The following is a 20,812-nucleotide window of genomic DNA, read 5'->3' as shown; positions in this document are numbered from 1 at the left end:
TCAGCAGCGTCGTCAGATGCCTCAAAGTAATCGAAAGGTTGTATGCGAACTGTGATGAAAGATATGGGGTTCTGCCAGGGTTTGCTTAGACAACGGGGTCACTTTATGCACCTGCTGCAGCGACTGTCACAGGTGCTGGTCACTCTCAGGCGCATCTTCTCATTGGCCACTACACCAGGATCTTGCCTGTATGGCCCACCCCTCGGCGCCTACTCCAAATTCTCCCCTCTCTTTCACGATGGGAATCTTCAGTCTACCTAACTTGCCTTGCAATGCCAACAAGTCATACCCTGGTCGACCGCCGTGGCTGATGGGATGGGATGGGTTTATGCGTCCAAGCTGCTGGTGTCGAATGACGTGCGTTCCATCCTCTCGATCAATCCTAATCTGGGTTTAAGCGCCCTGATGTGGGCAGTTTACAGTGATGGACCCTGCAGCATAGGCCCAAAGGAATGGAACATGCATACAGCGGACTAACATAACTTACTCTTACTAGACTCGATCGTGACGTTTTGTTCTATTCAGGCTTCGGTCCCGAAGGCACGGGATCGAAATGAGCTTGACAAGTGGTACTAACCTGCCCCCAGTCCAAGCTGCCAAGATGTGAGGACCAGTGGATCTACGGTGAGTGAAAACGACAGTCGTTGTACGTCCTCTGGTTAGCAAAGAGCCGAGATCCAACCCGGGCGGCCACCAGGGAGAGACTTTCAAGCGATCTTGGCAAACGGAGTTTAGGAAGAAACCGGCACCAACAGGAACAACTTTCATGACTTGAACCAAACGACAGATGATGATGTTTGCTCTCTTGACTTTTTTACAACATCTTCATCTTGGAGAATTCCTAGCCTATCCCTTGCTTCCATTGCCGCCAGCCTCGACGCTAATGCGCCCACTCAACACGCATCTAGCTGTATGAGTGCGATATAGTACCGAGTATCCATAGCGTACCACCAGTCCGGGCTCTTCATCCAGTCTCTCAAGCCTGATTGTGTTGGGAGTTTTCCTCCTGGCATTCTGACCCCGTCTGGCCTCCTTACCGGGCCAACAACTATATAGATGTACTCCCTTTCTGCGGGAGGCCTTACGACGACTGCGGCAGTGCATGTTGCATTGAACCTTTCGGCATATGGTGATCCGGAGCCCCATGGAGCCAAGCCAGGGGTGCCAGTTGGTTACAGCCCGAGACCCGGGGACGTAGCAGAAAGTTTCTACTAGACATCATGACGTTCAGGCACGAGATATCTGAGACAATCTCACACCGGAAACTATTTAATGAGCTTAAAATCGATAGTATACTTCAGGCACATTCACTCATATTCAGTCTTTGTGATATCTACTTGATACCAAAAAACATAATAAAGTTAATGTCTGTTGGCATCGCTTAACAAGCGAGTCAAAGTCATTGGTTAATCTGAATAAAAGAGCCAGCATTCGTCCAGAAATTTCAGATACACATTGCTATCATGAAAATGGTCCATGTTCAATAATCATATCTTGGCCTGTCTATCTGTCTGTCTCACAGTACGGGCGAGTTCAACGGCAATAGTCGATCATGTACCCATCAAGGTTAGTTAGTATCGTGTTTAAGTTCCAGATTCAACTTTGAACAGTTTCTTGTTCCTTCATCTCGCCCTGTTTCTCATCGTACATCAGATCTTGAGTTTATCTACTATCCTGATGCGAAGGTTTGTGCTAAACCTCAGCCTTGTATTTCCTCCCGTCTCTCTCATACACACGAACAGGTATCGTCCCTGTTCCTCCGTCTCATCCTTCACTCACCTGAATATTCTTTTCTCTTTAAAGGCATCGAAACAGTCGATCTACTCCGAAGCTCACCTTGGCAGCGCTAGCCTATCGCGATTGACGTCGAGGTAAAGATGCCAGTGGAACATGTTACAGCTGTCACTTACACCATTGTCTCGCATAATTCTGTGGCTGATCTCCGGGGTTTCATATTCATCCCAGCAAGGTCTTGCTGCCAATGCTTTGAAACCTTGGATCTCAGATTCTACTTGCCGTCTATGCCTTAGTCTCAAACTTCCATCAGCCGTTTACCAGCTTTTATCACGAGGATGTGTAACCGTAGAAAATAGTTCCGAATTCTTTCAAAGAGAACGACTACGAGGATCAGTTTTTCCGTGACGCGCAGCTAAATACGAGGGACATTGCCCCTTTGGAATGATATCGAACCATGATCATGGAAAAGATTCATGTTCGACCTTGTCCCCAGGTCAGATATCGCACCACATCTCGCCGCAGCACCGTCGATGCGTTACAGATCTTCCTCTTGTCACTCTTCAACCCAACTCGGTTTGCAAGGGCTCTGTTTCAAGTTTGCGGAGAAACAGTTGGAGAGACGACAAGCCTTCAACAAAGGGTGAGCATCATGCCATAAATCAGAAATAATACTCTTCTTGGCACTGTCCAGCGTTAATGTTCAGGCTTGGTTGCCGACTTGGATTGGTAAATGCTTCGTTATCATAGCATTCCCTTCTGAACCTCGTCCTTTCGTTCCTCCCAGAGCGTCTTGCCTGTGCATGAGCACACCGTCTTATCGTTATCCCACATACCAGCGCTTCGTGCGATAATGCCGACGACAGTGTCCTTATCGTTCTTCAGTGGTTCGTCCTTCTCTTCCTGCCTTGTTAGAACCATGGCGTGTCCAATAACCTCCCAGATTTGGAAACCATGGTCTATGAAGGCTGCGCCCCGTCCATCTTCACCGACCTCAATAGTACCAAGGTCACCCCGAGGCTTCTTGTCTTCTCCTGTCCAGACAGGACCAGTTGACGTCGCACCGTTCTTCAAGTCGCCGTATGCGCGAATTGAAGCCTTGTAAGTTCCGGGAGAAACGCCGCGGATAGTCAAGTCAACCAATGTCCGTCCTGAACTAACTTGAACCATTCTTGCTAGCCCCCTTACGTCTCTGCTAGGCTCTTCGTAGAAGCCATCCACAGGATCTTCAAATGTTTCGAGAATACTCACAGCGGCACCTATCAGATTTCAACGTCAGTGATCCGTCGTGCCAAGTTGTAGAGCCAAGTTTTCAGGAGCCGGCAGTCCGATGACAGTGTGATTGTATCACAGGAGGGTGCGTAACTGTTCTGCACATACTGTTTGAGGCCCCCGTTCCACGCAAGATGGCATCTCTTCCGGTGGCTTGGATAGCTTCTACGATAGCTGATGGAGGAGCTGGAAGTTCGGCACCGTTAGCTTGTACGCGGCTCGGTGACTTAGCTCGCCCTACCGGTGCCCTTGACAGAAACCAACTGGTCCTTCAAGTTGCCTTCCACATTACTGATACCGCCGAGCTTGTACAGAGAGTCTGAAACCGCCTTGACACAACCGTCACATGACAGCGGAACAGCAAAGAGGGTCTGTTTTCAAGACGTTTCATTAGTTCCTGAATACTGGGAAAAGATCTCAACAACTCTCCTCGTCCCCTTTTCTCAGCCATGACTCATAGCTCAGAATTTTGTGCGCACCTCAAACGAGTTATCGGCCGTCATCTTGTTAGATGCTGCGTTGATCCGTTAGTTTCATACTTGCAGTGTAAGAGAATCGCATAGAAGTTGGAGACTAACAAGTGGGGGGTGTGGTGTTAGAGCTGATACGTGAGATTCGATATTGATATGCTGAATAGCCAGCGATTGTAAAGAGAGAAGCAGTTGTAAATACTCTTACAGGTGTAAACTTGAGAGTCATTTGCTTAGAAAACAAGGTTGTAGCACGACGTGGGCGGGTTTTGTTCGCTGCTTTGAAATCCACAATCGAGTGATAACTAACATCGGGGTCCGGCCGTTGTCGCACATCTTCCGCTCCCCGGAAGCGGGTCAGCCAGTGGCTTCGGGATTCAAGCTGTCGGCACGTGACTGTTCATCATCCTGACTCAGCAATTATTCCTTGGCATCTGGATCCAAACTTTCTGGTTGAGCGTTTCGGTGTTGGCAGATCTCGCGATACAGTAAAACGAGGCTACACGACGATTTGACCCCTCCTTCGCCAGTTTTGCGGCTGATCAAACCAATTGGCGGTATATTGCGAGAGATTGGTCTCTCAAAGCCTCCAACATGTCGCAAGTCCTCGGTCTGGTGAGCTGATAAGATGAACGTCCTCAAATCTTTCTCTTGTCTAACCAATCTCAAGACAAAACTGGCATACTCTCGAGTATGGCATGGTGTTTCCGCCTCCGCCCCTCATGCCACACTCTCTACTCAGCCCGGCGTTACACCACCTTCACTCGGCCGTCTCGCATCTCGCATCGCCGTTCTTCTCATGGGCAAGCACAAGCCGATTTTCGACCCCTCAACCGACTGCGGTGACTACGTTGTCGTGACCAACTGCGCCGCTCTTCACACAACCGGCCGCAAGAAGTGGCAAAAGCCTTACTACCGACATACGACACGACCTGGTAGCCTCAAGACCGTAACAATGGACGCACTTATGGAGGCCCACGGAGGCAGTGAGGTCCTGCGCAAGGCTGTGCGTGGCATGTTGCCCAAGAACCGACTACGAGACAAGCGATTGGCAAGGCTCAAGGCGTTTGAGGGCGACGCTCACCCGTACAAGGATAACTTGATACGGTTTGCTGGTGTACCGGTGGGAGCTGAGGGTTGGGAGAAGGCCACCGAAAGGGTCCGAAATGGCGATAAGAAGCGATTATAAGAAATTACGCGAGTTACCATGGGACGAGGGAGCTGTGCAGTAGAATCTACGGAGTATGCGGATGGGCTATGAGAGTCCTTGTACTATTTGTACCAATATCTTGGGCATGTTATGACCTAGCACCAAGCAATTATCAACGTTTTTCATGATATGATATGTCCGGTGTGCATTTCATCTGTTGTGCAAAGACACTGGGCCTGGTATACGTTCTCCCGGTGATATTTACCTTGATTGTGCCCCTACAGCTCACATATTGTCGCCAATCCCTAAGAAGGCATGAGTAAGGCAGTACAACAGTAGAGGTCTCAACACATTACAATCAGAACAGGCAAAAAGATAGCAAAATTAACGTAATTACTCAAAGCATATCTAGTGCTAGAATCTAAGTTCATCGCTTGGTATCAATCTTTATCCTGGGTTCATTATAACGTTCCATCTTGACATCTATCGCCGCAGAATACAACCATTCTCAACGCCCCTTATAGCTTTGATTGCAAGTTGTCGCGAGACACCTCGCACTTGATAAGGCCATTGGGGCCAGACTGGGGCGCGTAAACCTCAGCATCCTTGCCTGTGTTCTTGAGTCCCTTGTGCCAGCTCAGGTCTAGATAAGAAGTTAGTATCAGGAGTGGACTCGGGGAAGCGTGTCCAGACTTACCAATCTCGAAGTAATGCTTGTTGGGCAGTGCATAAGTGACTGTCGCAATCTCGGGCACAAGCCCAAGGATCTGGGTGGACATCTTGTACATGGTGGCTTGCACGCTAGCACTGTCGTCCTCAGCGAAGACCTTGAGGGTGACGTTGCGTGCTGCCTCTCGAGCACTGTCGAATTTGGGAGCAAAGGCCTTGACAGCTTTCAGTGAGTCGAACTTCTTCCACTTCCATGTAGCATCAACATCGGTTGAGAAGATGCGGTCCCAAGTCTCAGGAAGAGTTGTGTACTCATCGCGAACAAAGCCGTGGAAAGCAGAACCGGTGCTCTTGAGCACAGTCAAGCCAACAAGAGAGCTCTTGATCTGAATGCCCTCCTGTCGGCTCACGCGAACCTCCACATTTCGGGTCTCCTCACCATCTTTGAAAAAGCTGTGAGGGTGAGGCTTGCCGTCAACCTCCAGGCGCTGCCAGCGAACAGTCTTGACGTTGATGTTGGCAACATGAATGTGGCTGTACTTCTCGATGAAGTGGCTGCCGAGGATAGAGGCGTACAATTCAGGAGGGTTGACAGGATTCTGCTTGGCAGTGATGTAGATAGTGTTCTTGATAGAGTCGGTGGCAACGACAACACTGTTATCAGCCTTGGTGTAGGAGGTCTCAATCTCTCCCTCAAGAAGACAGCAGACGGTCATCTCAGTGACGGTCTGGATGCCAGTAGAGGCATCGCGATCAACCTTGCAGACGCGGACATTGTCCTTGCCATAGCGAGCAGCAGATACGTAAGGCATTGTGAGGTGCTTGTTGTGTGATAAGTCTGAAGACGTGTATTGATATTGATACCGGATAAGGCCAGATAAGGTTTCAGGTTCAGTGTATTGCGACAAGAGATGAGCGATGACAATGTTTCCAAGAGTCAAGATTAAGCACGGTATGATTTGGAAAAGAGGAGAGGGGAGGGATACGCTTTTAAATATACCTTAGATTAGCAAGTATGCAGAACGGTTGGGAAGTCAGCCCCCCTTCCCAGCGATAATGATGGCTCCGGCTAAGGTGATTAGAGACGAAGCAACTAAACAACGCTACTCCAAGCGGCTCAACGGACGGAGACGGACGTTGGCGATCAGAAAACAAGCGCCTATGGCCGAACAATTCAATGTCCGATATTGCAATTCCTGGTGAAATGAAGCTTTTCCATGGGGCGATGGGGGTCGGTGCCGGGCCCCGGAGGACGCCGATGCCCTCGATCCCGTATATCGGGGCCCGCCTGGAGCCATCGGAGCTCTTATCTCGACTTGTCTATCTTATCTTATAATGCGACTCAACATCGCATGATTCCTGCGATACGGAGACAATTTGAGTTCTGGTTGTAGAAAATATGAGGTACAAGATCATGCGGGAGAAGTACCAGCCAGGTTCTGGTGTTTATGATCAAGGCAATCCTCATGCCCTCTGGTCTGATGAGCTTGGAGTATTACAAGCCGCCGGCATGCAGTCTGTAGGGTATCTTTCACATTTTTGTTGATAGCCTCACGAAGCACCAATATATTCGGGACGGTGGGTTTTCAATTTGTGTGTACCAGCATGTGAATCTGGCCAAGAATGCAGATGGTGAAATCATCATTGCCCAATATTGAAATGCTCTGGTGAGGTGGAGGCTCTATGTTTATGAGGGCGAAGGCATAGTTACAACGGCAATCAGCTGCCTTGCGCCAAACAGGTTGATCGCAATATATCTTCGATTGCTATTAACACTGACTCTCAAACTCGGTTACTCGGCTCCTTAGCAGTTCAGCTCCTCAGCTTCATGGATGCTCTCGTAACTCCATCGTAACCCCGGAATTAAACACTTTAAGCTTCAGTGCATCTAACCTACAGCAAGCTACTGTGCCAGACGGAGCTTTTCCAGCCTAACCTAACTCTAGTGAAGCCGCCCGCAAACTGTAGGCTGCAGCACAATTTACAGAGCACAAGGTTGACTTTAGTGCCCGGGCAGGTCTGTAAATGGAATGCATCACCATCTGGCTAGGTCTTGTCTGCCTCCACTTTAGGCCCTGGTTGCCCGCAAACCAACAACCTCTGTTCTCGATCCTCCAATCACCTGCCCTCTCGTCTCTCGAAACCCTGCCGAACTGGTCCTTGAACCTCGCTCGTTTTGCTCTGACATTGGCCTAGATCTACTACGTAAGGTCAGGTTCTGTACGGCATCAATCTGGTTATTGCTTCTGTTGGTAAACTGGACCTTCAACCCCGTATCGTGGCTACATCATTTGCTTGCTTTCGCACCCACATTTGCCTTGAAATCCACGCAAGCTGCCTTCAGCATCTTCGGCGACAACTCCGCTCTCTTGAAACTCCAGCTCGACTCAGTTTCGCTGTCCAGATAGACTACGGCTTCACTGACAGCGCGATCGCCGAAAACGCGGTTCGAGTTATACATACGACATACCATCACGATCGCTCCAAGTATTAGATCTAGACAATCACTTTATACTGCCATTTTGCGAACGAATATACGCCTATCAATCGAAGTCACTGTAACGCATATGAACCTTGACCGCGATCGCATCCTCCGTACTCGTTACCTCAGTCGCCCGTTGATCAACGAATGCTCTTCCACCACCTTTGGGCCCAGTCCCAATCGGTGGGCTGTTTGCCGCTGATATGCTGAGCTCTTCTGCAGCAGCTCAGAAGGGCATGACTCCTCCGAGCCAACCTTCACAACACAACCTGCCTCAGCAGTTATCCGGTCGCACGAGCTTCGACCGAGGCGATTCGGGTCTACATCCTCCCAATGGCGCCAACGCCCGAAACCTCTCGGCTTCGGCCGTATCTTTTGCGCCAAGGGGAAGCAGTCTCAATGTTGCTCCCGGCAGCTTCAGTTCAGAGTTGCGTAGTCGGGCTGGAAGTAAGACTGAAGCGGGGTCAATATACCCAAGCAGCTTCATGGACAAGGTGGAAGAGGATGACGCAGACACGCTAGCTGAGCAAGCTCTGACACATCTGAAAGAAAGACTCAACCGTGAGATGAAGATTAAGGAGGGGAGTGAGAACATGCTCGAGGCGCTGAACTCTAAGAAAGCGAAGCAGACCAAAGAGCAACGACAAAAGGTTGAGGCGGAGCTTAACGCCAGCAATTCGCGTATCAAGGACTTGCGCCAAAAGATTTCAGATGCTCAGCATACACGGCAGATTCCACCTGCGACGCCAAAACGAAACCGTACCCAGAGCAACGTTATCGAAACCGGGAGACCAATTGGACTGCGTTCGCCACAGAGCGTGTCACGATCTGTCGTAGAATCTGACAATGAGGAACCAACAGAGAGCCCAACATTTGCGCTTGCGGAACTGCTCCAGGCCTTAGAGGTTGAGGGCATGATGCCGGAGTACTACGTCTCACGGGGAAACCAGCTCGTCGATCTCTTCAAGCGTTACCCAACCCTTAAGTACGACTTGGTTTGGTCAATCTTTGGGCTCCGCATGCAGGTAATGCTCCTAAGCGAGAGTCGCGAAGTCGTGGCTGCTGGCTATCGAATGACCAGATATGCCATTTCAGATGTGGCATCGCTTAAGAAGATCCGAAGTTTGAACACGGATTATCTGGTGATACGGTATGTCCTTCGACTTTGGCCGCGCCCTTTTTACTGACATAATCAGATCACTTAACAACTACCGCAAAGCGGATGTTGAACGCGAGCAGGCCCTCAAGTTCGTCCGTGCATTTCTTGATGTCAAAGGCGGAGTGAAAGAGATTTCTCGAGCAGTGGTGCGCACGATAGTTGCAGTTGCAGAGCATGGAGAAGACCGAAGAGCAAATGCGCAACCGGCCGAGGGGGACTTGGACCGTTTAAGGCCTATCTGCATCGAAACTTTAGCAGAAATCATAATGCAAGATCCAGCACTTTTGGTGGCCTCTGGTGGCTTGGGACCATTGACTGAGGCCCTTTCAGAAGGCGTCTACAAATCTCCCGAGAGTTTGGCCTCTGCGTTTTTATACCTGCTTGACTCGCCTCGAAAGCGGAAATACATACAGCCAGGATATGGCCTGGAAGTGCTATTTACTGTCTTTACCGACCACCTCCTGACCAACGAAAGTATCATGAAACAGAACTCCAAAGCCATTGCAACAGCTTTGAAATCATGGCCAGGGCTCATGACTCTCTGCATGTATGATCTCCGAACAATTCGATCCTTGATCACGAGCATGCTATTGCCGAGCGATGTGGTTCGGGAGACTATTCTTGATCTTATATTCTCACTCCTACGGATCAAGCCACCAGCGTGGGCAACCTCTTTTCTTGCTGGAAGGAGATTGACGACGTACGGTCGAGTTGCGAACCTGAAGTCAAACCAAAAGGACAAGAGCCACTTACAGTTCACAGAAGAAGACAGCGGTGAACAAAATTTCATAGAGCACTACACAGCTCTGTTGCTGGCAGTGCTCATTCGAGCAGGCCTCTTGCCAGTGCTCCTGAAGATTGCTCAAGGGGACGAGAATCCAACTCTCCAACGCAAGACGACCCTTCTGATTAGCGAAGTGCTGAAACTCGCTAGTCGCCTTCTACCTCCATCCTGGAGCGCCGAGCTTCACCTCCTGCCGGAACTCTTCTCATCGGCTGCCAACATTGGCAACAATGATCATTGGGTCGCATCGGGGATCGTTTACCAGATCAGCAGTGTTAGTCGTACTTTATACAGAAGTGCGCCTACGGGTGCCTTGTCCGGGGCGTTATCGTCAGGTCACAACTCGAATGACATATCCGCGATCGATGAGGCCCCCAAATCTCACCAATCTTTGGTTTTTGATGATGCTACTTTCCGGCAACTGTTGATTGACAGTAATGTCCTCAACAGCTCGAACTATGCTAAGTGGAACTGGGAGACTATTCTCAAGATCATTGACGGCCCTCTGCAAAGCGGCAAGAGACTTGAAGAGGCCATCAAAGCATCCAAGTTCATGAAGAGAATCATCAGCTTCTATCGACCTTTCAAATACAGGTTTGCTAATGTCAAAAACACTCGTGGCACACAGAAGTATGTCCGAGCTGGTTGTGCCCTGATGCACTCTCTACTTCAGTCTCCTGAGGGAATCAAATTCTTGGCAGACAGCAAGTTGCTCAGACAGATAGCTGAGTGTCTAGCACAATGCGATCCGGTAAGGCTTGATGCTCTTATGGTCTCCTCAGCTTGATCACTAACACCACTTGCTCCAGACTAGCGGCCTTACAGCTCAGTATCCAATGTTCTCAAGAGATCGAGTTACTGACACACTTTGCGCGGGCTATTTCTCAATGCTAGGTGTTTTAAGTGGTGATCCTAAAGGTCTTCAACTACTCGAGCGTTGGAGGATGTTCAATATGATGTATCACATCGTGGACTTGAAGCAGAGACCCGACCTCATCAAGTTACTTCTGTCAAGCTTCGATTATAGCGTCCAGGGCCATCCTCGAGTTTTGTTGTCCAAAGCCTTAACCGCCGGTACGAAGGAAATTCGAATTCATGCAACAAATGCCCTGCGCAAGTACGCCATTCGGCCGGTACCATCTGCCAACGGACAGGGTGGCGTTAGTGACTCGAAATGGGCTATTCAGCTTCTGGTAACACAGCTTTACGATCCCGAAATTGAGGTTTGTGCTACAGCTGTGAAGATCTTGGAGAAAGCCTGTAATCGCAAGACCTACCTGGAGTACATTGTTGAGTGCCGGCCAGCTCTTGATCATCTGGGAGAAATTGGAGCACCGCTGCTCTTACGGTTCTTGTCAACATCCATCGGATACCATTACCTGGATGGACTGGATTACATCAGTAACGAAATGGATGACTGGTTCTTAGGACGGAACGATACATATGTCAGGGTCATAGAGGCGAGCTTGGCCAGAGCGTTCCTCATTGATCCCGACGAGCACAATCCTCGCATGAGTTTATTTGACGAGAGTGAGATGGATGGGGACTACCACGACAACCATGTACCACCGCACTTTTATCGAGAGTTGACCCGTACCCAGGAGGGATGTAGGCTGCTAAGTGATAAAGGCCACTTTGAGGATTTTGCAGCTACGATTCGTGAGCATGGCATGGATAAGGGAGATGCGGAAATGCTTACGAAGGTCAAGGGCTGCCTCTGGGCTGTTGGCAACGTTGGATCCATGGAACTCGGAGCACCATTCTTGGAATCTAACGACGTGGTAGAGCATATCATTCGAATTGCCGAGACCCATGAAGTAATGAGTCTAAGGGGCACTGCATTCTTCGTTCTCGGTCTGATTTCTCGCTCTACGCATGGTCTGGAGATTCTATCTGAGCATGGATGGGATGCCAATACAACCCCGATGGGTACCTCGCTGGGATTCTGCATTCCAAATGACCTATCAAAGTTATTATCACTGACACCGTGGAAACAAAAGACGGTAACATTGATCACCCTGCCGTCAAGTCAACGGACAGCCCAGGAGGCACCACCACCTCGCCCCGCTCGACCACCTCTTGAGCCAGCGGAAATACCTGCTATGTTGAGCGAGGCAGAAGTTAACAGAAGAGTCCTGGAACTCATCGTGGACCTAGGAAATATGGTACTTTACAAGAAGGCGCTAACTGACCTCCAGAAGCTTCGTGTACACAGACCAAGCGCCTTCAAAAGTACGCAGTTCTTCAAGGAAGTGATGAGTGCAATGGAATGGAACCACTACCGGTTAGGGGTCAGAAGGATGGTTATAGATTTGTTTGACAAGAACGTGATGCGGCAAATAGTGTTCGATGAGGAGGAGGATGACGAAGATGACGACAGTAGCGATGATAACAGCCAAGAGGAAAGTGAAGAAGAAAGCGGTGAGGGCGAAAACAGCTCCGGGGATGACAGGACAGAGAGGCAACGGAGCATCAGCGAGCCGCCGGCACCGCCACCAGATCTTACACCAGCTCCTCTCAGGTTGAGGAGGTGAGATATGGGCAATGATATTTTGAAGATATAAGATGACTACATAGCCAAAAGCAACATGACGTTGGAAAGTTTCAACTACACGATACCAATGACAAGAATCATGATGGCACGTTAAGGGGTAGCAGGCAGGTTTTGAGCTGTATATATCCTTGTGACGAGCAGCTGTTGTAAGGGGCATTGGTGTCTGGTCTGGACTGGGTTTTGGATCATGGTGTTATGGGCAAAACATTGAAGAAGGGATGCTTCTGGTTTTATCCGAGAGGGCTTCTTGGAACGAGATCAAGTGAGGTTGAGGGTATTGTACATAGTAAGATATCAAAGCATTGCTCGCTTGATTCGACAGATAGTAACATCTCATCGTATACCCAAACTACAAATTATTCTACGCCAAGGATTCATGATATTGAGGAATCAGGTATTAAGTGAATATGTCGAATTTGCATTTAGCCGGTTGATTTTAGGGTTAAAGGAGCAGATAGGTAAACAAGGAACATCATGACCTGATAATGTATGTACTTATGTATGTATGACTTGTAATTATGATGACGGTGAAATACTCGGCCCCACCAGAGCCATTAACATCGCCTGCCAATGCCAACCAACGCCGCTTCCATGTGTAACCGAACGCGGGATTAAGAGCAAGCTCAGCTCCGATCGAGGCCAAGTTACTCCTTCACGACACCTATATCATATATATATCTTTCATTGGTATATTCATCACGTTGACCATTCTTTAAACCCTCCTAAAGATAACCTCCATCATGGTCCAAGGGCGAGTGCTTGTCATCGCGGGGTCAGACAGTTCGGGCGGAGCGTAAGTCTAGTTTTCCTTTATACTCAGAGTGGCATGATGGAGCTTTTTGAAGGCGTCTTCATTATATATTTTTGGTGTTCAATTGCACTATATGCTAACAGAAAACTATCAGTGGGCTTGAAGCGGACCAGAAAGTCATTGCTGCTCATGGCTGCTACGCCATGACGGCCACTACGGCTCTTACTGCGCAGAACACTCAAGGCGTCAAGGGAATTCATGTCATTCCAACCGGGTTTGTCTCTCAGCAGATCGACGCTTGTGTTGAAGATGTCGGTGTCGATGTTGTCAAGACTGGTGAGTTAGTCAGTGATTTCTCTGTGTTATACAATGACTAACACCTTGATAGGCATGCTTGCTTCTACAGAGACAATAGAGATGGTTGCAAAGACCATGGTTAAGCATAGCATCCCAGCGCTAGTCGTTGATCCAGTACGTGGCTCCTTAAATATGTATATTTGGATCTTCTAACAATCCACTCCTAGGTCATGGTTTCGACTTCTGGTGCAACACTCCTCCCCAATGAAGCCATCCAACATCTCTGTAAGCATCTTCTACCGCACACTACGGTCCTCACGCCAAACATTCCTGAAGCCATTCTTATCCTTTCCCAAAATGGTCAAGAAGCTCCCGAGGTTCGCAGTGTGCAAGACCTTGAGACTGTAGCTCAACGAATCCAAGCCCTTGGTCCAAAGTGGGTGCTTGTAAAGGGCGGACACCGACCCATGAAGGAGGACTTGACTGTGGCCGAGACAGAAGAGGAGAGGAGTGCTGTTGTGGATGTTCTTGTTGGCGGTGACGGTGAGGTTGTCAGAGTCAAGAGCCCGTACCAGGCGAGCTCAAGTACCCATGGCACAGGATGCTCTTTGGCGTGTAAGTGACAAAACTGCTTAAGAAAACTGGCCTGATACTAATTGGGATGTTAGCGGCCATCGCATCAAACTTGGCCAAGGGTCTTGATACACCAACGGCTGTTCGATCAGCCTGCCGATACATTGAAGCTGCCATTCGAACAGCACCTGGTCTTGGTAAGGGGCATGGTCCTCTAAACCACTTCCACTCGACCTATACTCTTCCATTTGCTCCGTACGTTCAGAAAACTTTACCACCTTTTGTTGTACTAACTCGATGAACAGCGGCTACTTCATCGAGTGGCTTCTCGAGCGCCCTGATGTCCGTGACGTCTGGAAGGAGTTTGTTTACCATCCCTTCGTCATGGCCATGGGTGACGGAACCCTGCCTCTCGAATCCTTCAAGGGATATATCATTCAAGATTACCTATACTTGGTTCGTCTTCAAGGCATGTAATGATCCCAAGCTAATCATTATGCACAGATTCACTTTTCACGTGCCAATGCTCTGGCTGCCTACAAGGCGCAAAACATTGAGGATATTTCTCGAGTATGTTTTCTTGACTCCATGTTGTACGCAATCTCATGGCTTCCCTATAGGCAACAGAAATTGTTCAGCATATCATGCATGAACTGAAGCTCCATACCTCATACTGCGAGAGCTTCGGCGTCTCCATTGAGCAGATCCGTGCTACACCAGAGAAACAGGGCAAGTTTAAGCAGGCTCATGTCAAGTGATCTTTTTCTGACTTTTCTTTTGTAGCCTGCACCGCATACACTCGCTATGTCCTTGACGTTGGTCAGAATGGCGATTGGCTTGGTCTTCAAATGGCTCTTGCTCCCTGCCTCCTTGGTTATGGTGCCGCAGCCAAGATGCTCCATGATCATGAGAAGACTGTCCGCGAGGGAAACACATACTGGGCATGGATCAAGAACTACAATGAAGAGGATTACACGGATGCTGTCAAGTTGGGCTCTGGTGAGTCTCCCTCAGTTCCGCCGAGTATCTGTCTATTAACCAAGTTGCAGCCTTGCTCGAAAAGCATATTCAACTGCAGTCACCTTCGCGAATTGAAGAGCTGGTTCAGATCTTTATCCACGCCCTCAAGGTATATTTCTCGTCCTCTGGGGTTGTGCCCTTTGACTAATACGATTTAGATGGAAATTGGCTTTTGGGAGATGTTCCCTGCCCAGCAGACCTAAGTCAATATACAGACACAAAAAACCGGAGAAGCAGACTAGATCGATCAATTAATAGACATAGAATTGAGTATGCACTTGGTTCCGTATGTTTCCTTGTTTATGTCACAAAATCCAACGTAGGTATCTGACGCCCGGTCCAGCCATACTCCTTTCAAAGGTGCCTCTATATATCATGCATGTTTCTCGAACCCATCCTAGACCATCTCCACTGGGCGTGGTCTCTCGTCGTCTTGCAACATGTATCTGAAATCTTGCTCAGGAGGAGGGGCCAGAGGAGGAACTGGGGGGGCGTCGCTATCAAGGCTGTTCTCTTGTTGTCGTTGAGCTCGTCGCAATTGTCCATTCTGCTGCTTCACCCATGAGTTCACTGAGCGGAAGCGTGGCCGTGTATCTACCGAAGCTACTGTAGATACGGTGTCACGGCGACCGACAGAGTTGGTAGACTTCCATGTGGGTTGTCGTGAAGGCTCTGGTCGCGATGGGACGCTTTGGACGGTCTGAGTGGTAGGCGTCACGACGATGTCGCCGTCACCGAAGCCAGAGGAGATGGAGGAGAGTTCGCTAACACCGGTCTGACGTCGTCCGACATCGTAGGCATATGGTGTAGTAGAGAGGATTCGCTTGTGTTGTTGAGGTTTGTAAGGTGTGCTCAAAGAGTCCTTGGGATCGTGACGAGCCACGACCTGGACCTCAACAGCGCTCTCGACAAAGGTTGTGCTTGTAGGGCTGACAGCGTCAATGTCATAGTTTGTAACCCCTGTCCTTCTGTCGCCAGTCGTACGATAAACGCCGAATGGTAAGCTGGGCACTGTGAGGAAGTTGTCGGATTGCTTAGGCATGAAGAGTGGTGACTGAGGCTGTGTCTTTTCAGCGAGAGGCGGGGAATAAGACGGAGGAGAGTAGGATGGATCTTCAATTGTGTACCAGCCCTTGTGACCGTAGTGTGATCCAAGGAAAGGCACCTTGGAAACGAGGTTCTCAAAGCGGCTGGGCTTGTCAAAGTTCATGTCATCAATAGGCGCAGGTTTCTTTGAGGTCTGCTTCCTTGAGTAGAACTTCCAAATGAGGAAGCCAATTCCAAGTAGGAATAGAAAACCGCCTTGATATCGTGTTAGCAGTCTGTAATGTTATGGGCGAGGTTGACAGGGAGAGCATACCGACGGATCCAACTCCCAGCAGGATCTTGTGAACATTGGAGTGAATACCATCACCACTTTCGACCTTTAGAGGTGTTAGCAAGACCGAGTTTGCATTGCATTGCATTTGGCATGTCTTTCAATTCGAAACGACTTGTACATGATGAGGGAGCGGGCCAAGGGTCTGACTTACCAAAGGAGAATCCGACATACTTCCTTCAGCTGATGGAGCGTCGACTGATGGTGAGTTTGTTGATGATGCAGGCAATTTGATGTTGAGTGGGTTGCCGTCGTCGCTGGTTTTGTCTTCCTCGCTCTTCTTTGGCTCTTCATCCTCATCCTCACTCTCGCTCTCACTTCCACTGTCGGCTGCGTCGTCACCTTCACTCTCACTGTCGCTACTCTCTTCCTTCTTCGCGTCCTGCTTCTGCTTCTCAGTCGCAGGGTCGACAGTATCGGTTCGCTTGGCATAAGGCTCCCGTAGGATGTTGATCATGACCTCGGGCTCCTTGGATGAAGTTGGAACATTGCTTCGTCTGACTCTCGGCCTTACTGTGCGCTTCTTCATAATGTGAACATCATAGTCGTCGCTGTCGTCGGCGATGGTCCAATCCGGCAGAGCCGCACCAAAAGCCCTCTTTGCTTGTCTCTGCCACCGCAGGTGATGGGACTCATCAAAAGGCGCCATTGTCGTAGATATTCTGAGTTGTGTTGATTATAAACAAATAGCATTAATGAACCAAAGGTCTTTATAATATGGTATGCCTTGGTACGTCTTGATATGATTTGGATACCCAAGGCGTTGAATGAATAGTCTGGGTATCAGGAAATGAATGAGTGTTTTGATGATGCAAGTCACTGACTTGATCAGATAAAAGAAGGTGTTATTCAAACGAAGGTCCAGCCTTGATCAAGAGCAAAGGAAGAGAAGGACAAAGGAAAGAATATAAGGGCTTGGCGGTTTATGACATGCAAAAAGCGAGAAATGGAGTTTCTGCTGGTTGAAGAGGAGGAGAAACGAGAGGACGGACGAGAGAGGAAGTGAAGCGCGAGGAACCTCTAACGTTAGAGCTGGAGCTGGTCCGTGAGATGAGACACGATCAACAGTTACATTATACATGCGATACGATACGATATGATACATTATAAAGACAAGGATCCGACAGCCATAAACGGTGGTAAAGTGTAAACCCCATACTTACGGCCAAGGCGATCTCAAGGGTTCAGGGGCACGATGCGAGTAACACGAAACATTCTGGCCGAACCTGGTAGTTCAAGAGTCTCTGTCTACTGTTTGAAAACACTTGGTGTGGCTTCTTTGCCCAAGAACTAATAAGATTCAGGATGGGAGCATGGTAGCCCGTCGTTGATGTGCTAACAGCGCTGGTGCAGAAATGGCTGCATATGTGTTAGCGACGGTGGCCTCAGTTTGTAGGTTTCTAGCGGCAGGGGTTGCACGTCTCGAAACCAAGCTCCTGTTTCAGCCTGTCGCAAGAGATTGATGAAGACGGGCTATGCAGGGGGGTTTGTCACTGCTCGTTCTTCATCAATTGGGTTTTCTGTGATAGATAGATTGGTTATTAACAAAGGATTCAATCCTCCTTGACGGCTTATGCAGTTGAGGGTAAATGATATGATGCTGATTGACGCTCAGACTATATCATCAGATGAAGTTCATGTCTGATGGTTCGAATGATCGACAGGTGGTTGGCTATGCTGCTTCAGACGCCCAGACTCGAGACACACTCAACGATCTGAAGCTCGTTTTGCTTCGGAATCTTCAACCTTCGACACATTGAGTCTCATGATATCGGCTTGTCTTCCCGGCTATCGTTTCCATCAGCCTCATCTGCGTCAAATGCCGATCCCCGCCAGCAAAGTCGGCGATTCATGGCGCATGCAAGACGGTCCGATATCAAAGACTCAGACTCAGAGTGGATGTTTGATGTTAAATCATTTGTGGATTAAGTCATCATTTGATGGACCCTTGGAAAAGCTTTTGCGTCAGTTCCAGATTCCATCTGGAGTGGATACAGGCAATTATTCACTGCTGCTCCAGCCTTCGTGACAATCAAGAGCGGCTGGCCATGTCGTCACAAGTGTTTCGTCAAGAATAAGTGTTTTATCATCAAACAAGATAATGAACTTGCAACTGGTAAAGTAGGATGGCCCAGAAAGGAAATCCGTCACATGCCCTCTTGATAATACTAAAGATCCAATCGCATTCATCAGTGTCGGGGAATTTACCGAGTGGCCGTTCCCATAGAGGGCTAGCAATATCTTGCCCCCATCACCACATCCCAGATACGCACAAACTAAATGACTTTTGAAGTTGAAATAGACGCAGTCCCCCCCCCCTCAGCTTCCTCACCGTGCTCTCTCTCACCGAAGACCCCTTGAGAACGCGCTCCAATCACATACCTCGCCCATGTCCATGTTCACCATCATGAACAGAACGCACTGAAGCGCGGATCCGTCATTAGCGCGCTTGCGGACATGAACATTTTCTCGTCTTGAGGCTCCACGATGAGATCCACCCGGTCCAAGGGAGCGAGCATGGCGGGCACCAGACAGAAAAGGGGACTGAGGTTCATCGCGAGATGAGTTGTGTGCGCTTCTACGGATGCAAGGTTGGCAAGCTGTGACTGCGGCTCCGAGATGGACTGGATGTCAGTGATGCATTACAACCCCCCAATGTTTATCTGATTCTGGGGTATAGTACGAGAATCACGTCAAGATCTGGGGATTACATATTTCATCTAGATTTCACATGATAAGGCAGGGTGAGGCAGAAATATCTTGATGGTGTTTTGATAAAAGTTCAACACCCCACGCAGATGATAGACATTGACAACCCAAGCCACCAAATTTGGTCAGCAACCAGCAAATGTTAAGCAAGACATCGAGCAATTACTCAGAAGAGCGGGATGAGAGATATAAGGCAATAACTTCTGTCATGAATTGCGACCCAATTACAGCGGCAAACCTACCATTCGCTCGCCGTTGCCAGAGCAGTAACACCTATTTGGGCAATACCGCGTATCTTGTAAGTGAGAGGCTGTTAGCGACATGTACATGCGCTAGGAGTTTCCCAAACAAGACCAAATCGCGCACCTTAATTTTCCTACAGCCACCTACAATTAACTGCCTTCTACTATCTTCAATTGCATGAGCACTTTGGAGTTCTTGCGGTTAATATCGTTCGCTCTGTATCCAATGGTGGACTAATCCGCGCCAACGGTTAAAAAGCCTCACCGACACACCGCGGTGTCTCCTAACAGCTCAGAAATCAGAAATGAGAGCGCGAGAAACCAGGTTTTCACCGACGGGTGACAGTCCCCTATCCTTCAGGGTCGGGGGTTTTCCATCTGCACCTCAGGCTTGAGATTCAGTGAATAACCAGGTTTATTTGATTGGCATACTGCAATCAAATGGATATTGCGGCGTGGACTGCCTCTAGGGATAAAAATCGGGGACATAAAAAGCAAGATACATATTGAATACTTGATGTTCCCGTATTCCGGATGCCTAAATAAACTAACAGTATACGTAAGATGTCTATCAGTCTTTCATGACAAGGCTGTCTGTTGTTCATGCGCTCTATCACCCGCCAAAAGGCTTCAAGGATCAAGCAGTCCACAATCAATGAATGCCAATGTCACATTTCTCTGCTGAAAGCAACCCGGACGGCCGGAAACGGAGAGACACCGAGATTTATGTCGAGTTGACCACGCAGCAGAACAAAGATAGACGATATTAATATGTAATGGTGGTGATGGTGTGACAGAATTATGCACGTTGGTCTGATGGCATGAGACCGAATTATCACGAGCAGTGGAGGAGGAAACCCGCTTTCTTCACCTTGATGTTGTCGCCATCAGTCGTCATGATATTAGAAAGAAAAAAAATAGAATTCTATACAGGGGGTTTGCTCGGTAAGTTAGTTAGTGGAGTTTCGCTGATTTCATAACGGGCCGGACACGCCAAGGGCCAGAAGGCGAAAGGCTAGAGGGCAAAGGCTGACAAAAGTTTTAGGTGTTGGAATGAGCAATCAACCCCAATTTTAACTGCACTGCAACTTTTATCTGAACCAAAGCTGCGGATCGGGGTTGAAGCCCGGTCCGGTCCATTGGATTGGGTTATTGGAGTCTGGATTTGGAGACGAGAAGTGATAGGTGATAATCACAAGCCGAAGCGGTAGACAGTATGGTCAGTATCAGAAGTAAAACTATGATTCTTGCAACCACGAGTTATACCCCGATATCCACCATTTGGCCGCCCAAATCAAAAATGATTGTTTGATCTGTACCTATTCATTCGTCCAGTGGGCGTCATTCAGGGCCATGCAGCACCCGTAGGTACCTAGCTTTTAGCTGAGGACGGAAGCCCACGCCGACCCGCTCCGCTAAGCTTGAAGCCATGAAGGCACGGGCAGGGAACCTGAACTTTTTAGTGGGGCCTTAAACACAAGCAAGAAATGGAGGACGGGATGTCTTATCTCGAGGGGGACAGGAGCAAAAAAGAAGCCAAACATTACCGAACAGAACTATACCATCAT

At 48.8% G+C, this 20,812-nt stretch overlaps 6 protein-coding genes across 9 annotated transcripts; 3 read left to right on the top strand and 3 right to left on the bottom strand.

The window, feature by feature from the left end:
• Positions 1-1,537: 1,537 nt before the first annotated feature.
• Positions 1,538-3,809, bottom strand: FVEG_10310 (hypothetical protein). Its single transcript, XM_018899412.1, has 5 exons — positions 3,585-3,809; positions 3,486-3,520; positions 3,248-3,377; positions 3,115-3,192; positions 1,538-2,993 (listed from the first exon to the last, which is right to left on the bottom strand). The coding sequence occupies exons 1-5, from the start codon at positions 3,703-3,705 to the stop codon at positions 2,479-2,481; spliced, it is 879 nt and encodes a 292-aa protein (XP_018757472.1). The 5' UTR covers positions 3,706-3,809; the 3' UTR covers positions 1,538-2,478.
• An 88-nt stretch (positions 3,810-3,897) lies between these two features.
• Positions 3,898-5,062, top strand: FVEG_10311 (50S ribosomal protein L13). Its single transcript, XM_018899413.1, has 2 exons — positions 3,898-4,091; positions 4,147-5,062. Exons 1-2 carry the CDS (start codon positions 4,071-4,073, stop codon positions 4,663-4,665), a joined length of 540 nt encoding a protein of 179 aa, XP_018757473.1. The 5' UTR covers positions 3,898-4,070; the 3' UTR covers positions 4,666-5,062.
• On the bottom strand, positions 4,986-6,576 carry FVEG_10312 (uricase). The gene is made up of 2 exons (XM_018899414.1): positions 5,324-6,576; positions 4,986-5,269 (listed from the first exon to the last, which is right to left on the bottom strand). The coding sequence occupies exons 1-2, from the start codon at positions 6,105-6,107 to the stop codon at positions 5,145-5,147; spliced, it is 909 nt and encodes a 302-aa protein (XP_018757474.1). The 5' UTR covers positions 6,108-6,576; the 3' UTR covers positions 4,986-5,144.
• Positions 6,577-7,393: 817 nt separating this feature from the next.
• On the top strand, positions 7,394-12,643 carry FVEG_10313 (hypothetical protein). 2 transcript variants are annotated; one of them, XM_018899416.1, is made up of 4 exons: positions 7,394-8,271; positions 8,327-8,927; positions 8,974-10,471; positions 10,530-12,643. In XM_018899416.1, exons 2-4 carry the CDS (start codon positions 8,344-8,346, stop codon positions 12,252-12,254), a joined length of 3,807 nt encoding a protein of 1,268 aa, XP_018757476.1. In that variant the 5' UTR covers positions 7,394-8,271; positions 8,327-8,343; the 3' UTR covers positions 12,255-12,643. The 2 variants fall into 2 exon arrangements, with proteins under 2 accessions (XP_018757476.1, XP_018757475.1); XM_018899415.1 differs by having other exon boundaries at positions 7,394-8,927.
• Positions 12,644-12,833: 190 nt separating this feature from the next.
• Positions 12,834-16,227, top strand: FVEG_10314 (hypothetical protein). 3 transcript variants are annotated; one of them, XM_018899419.1, is made up of 12 exons: positions 12,834-13,067; positions 13,180-13,361; positions 13,414-13,496; positions 13,550-13,937; positions 13,991-14,150; positions 14,201-14,351; positions 14,400-14,465; positions 14,516-14,624; positions 14,679-14,894; positions 14,945-15,024; positions 15,074-15,185; positions 15,259-16,227. In XM_018899419.1, exons 1-11 carry the CDS (start codon positions 13,015-13,017, stop codon positions 15,116-15,118), a joined length of 1,533 nt encoding a protein of 510 aa, XP_018757479.1. In that variant the 5' UTR covers positions 12,834-13,014; the 3' UTR covers positions 15,119-15,185; positions 15,259-16,227. The 3 variants fall into 3 exon arrangements, with proteins under 3 accessions (XP_018757479.1, XP_018757478.1, XP_018757477.1); XM_018899418.1 differs by having other exon boundaries at positions 15,074-15,201; XM_018899417.1 differs by having other exon boundaries at positions 15,074-16,227.
• Positions 15,103-17,341, bottom strand: FVEG_10315 (hypothetical protein). The gene is made up of 3 exons (XM_018899420.1): positions 16,448-17,341; positions 16,276-16,339; positions 15,103-16,217 (listed from the first exon to the last, which is right to left on the bottom strand). Exons 1-3 carry the CDS (start codon positions 16,940-16,942, stop codon positions 15,313-15,315), a joined length of 1,464 nt encoding a protein of 487 aa, XP_018757480.1. The 5' UTR covers positions 16,943-17,341; the 3' UTR covers positions 15,103-15,312.
• Positions 17,342-20,812: the final 3,471 nt, after the last annotated feature.

This window comes from Fusarium verticillioides, chromosome 9 (assembly GCF_000149555.1).
Source record: "Fusarium verticillioides 7600 chromosome 9, whole genome shotgun sequence".
NCBI classification, from domain to species: domain Eukaryota; kingdom Fungi; phylum Ascomycota; class Sordariomycetes; order Hypocreales; family Nectriaceae; genus Fusarium; species Fusarium verticillioides.
The sequence above is the reverse complement of the archived record's forward strand: the minus strand, read 5'-3'. Positions and strand labels throughout refer to the sequence as shown.

What these genes read in the sequence shown, in the direction of transcription:
- FVEG_10312 (XM_018899414.1), bottom strand. Translation starts at nt 6,107, where the DNA reads ATGCCTTACGTATCTGCTGCTCGCTATGGCAAGGACAATGTCCGCGTC. An exon ending in CAAGCATTACTTCGAGATTG is followed by an intron (nt 5,270 to 5,323) that starts GTAAGTCTGGAC and finishes CTTCTTATCTAG; the next exon opens with ACCTGAGCTGGCACAAGGGA.
- FVEG_10313 (XM_018899415.1), top strand. Translation starts at nt 7,981, where the DNA reads ATGCTGAGCTCTTCTGCAGCAGCTCAGAAGGGCATGACTCCTCCGAGC. An exon ending in ACGGATTATCTGGTGATACG is followed by an intron (nt 8,928 to 8,973) that starts GTATGTCCTTCG and finishes TGACATAATCAG; the next exon opens with ATCACTTAACAACTACCGCA. An exon ending in GTCTAGCACAATGCGATCCG is followed by an intron (nt 10,472 to 10,529) that starts GTAAGGCTTGAT and finishes CACTTGCTCCAG; the next exon opens with ACTAGCGGCCTTACAGCTCA.
- FVEG_10315 (XM_018899420.1), bottom strand. Translation starts at nt 16,942, where the DNA reads ATGGCGCCTTTTGATGAGTCCCATCACCTGCGGTGGCAGAGACAAGCA. An exon ending in GTATGTCGGATTCTCCTTTG is followed by an intron (nt 16,340 to 16,447) that starts GTAAGTCAGACC and finishes ACACCTCTAAAG; the next exon opens with GTCGAAAGTGGTGATGGTAT. An exon ending in GCTGGGAGTTGGATCCGTCG is followed by an intron (nt 16,218 to 16,275) that starts GTATGCTCTCCC and finishes CACGATATCAAG; the next exon opens with GCGGTTTTCTATTCCTACTT.
- FVEG_10314 (XM_018899419.1), top strand. Translation starts at nt 13,015, where the DNA reads ATGGTCCAAGGGCGAGTGCTTGTCATCGCGGGGTCAGACAGTTCGGGC. An exon ending in TATACTCTTCCATTTGCTCC is followed by an intron (nt 14,151 to 14,200) that starts GTACGTTCAGAA and finishes CTCGATGAACAG; the next exon opens with CGGCTACTTCATCGAGTGGC. An exon ending in TGCTACACCAGAGAAACAGG is followed by an intron (nt 14,625 to 14,678) that starts GCAAGTTTAAGC and finishes TTTCTTTTGTAG; the next exon opens with CCTGCACCGCATACACTCGC.
- FVEG_10310 (XM_018899412.1), bottom strand. Translation starts at nt 3,705, where the DNA reads ATGACTCTCAAGTTTACACCTGTAAGAGTATTTACAACTGCTTCTCTC. An exon ending in TAACACCACACCCCCCACTT is followed by an intron (nt 3,521 to 3,584) that starts GTTAGTCTCCAA and finishes GGATCAACGCAG; the next exon opens with CATCTAACAAGATGACGGCC. An exon ending in GGTTTCTGTCAAGGGCACCG is followed by an intron (nt 3,193 to 3,247) that starts GTAGGGCGAGCT and finishes CCGAACTTCCAG; the next exon opens with CTCCTCCATCAGCTATCGTA.
- FVEG_10311 (XM_018899413.1), top strand. Translation starts at nt 4,071, where the DNA reads ATGTCGCAAGTCCTCGGTCTG. An exon ending in TGTCGCAAGTCCTCGGTCTG is followed by an intron (nt 4,092 to 4,146) that starts GTGAGCTGATAA and finishes ACCAATCTCAAG; the next exon opens with ACAAAACTGGCATACTCTCG.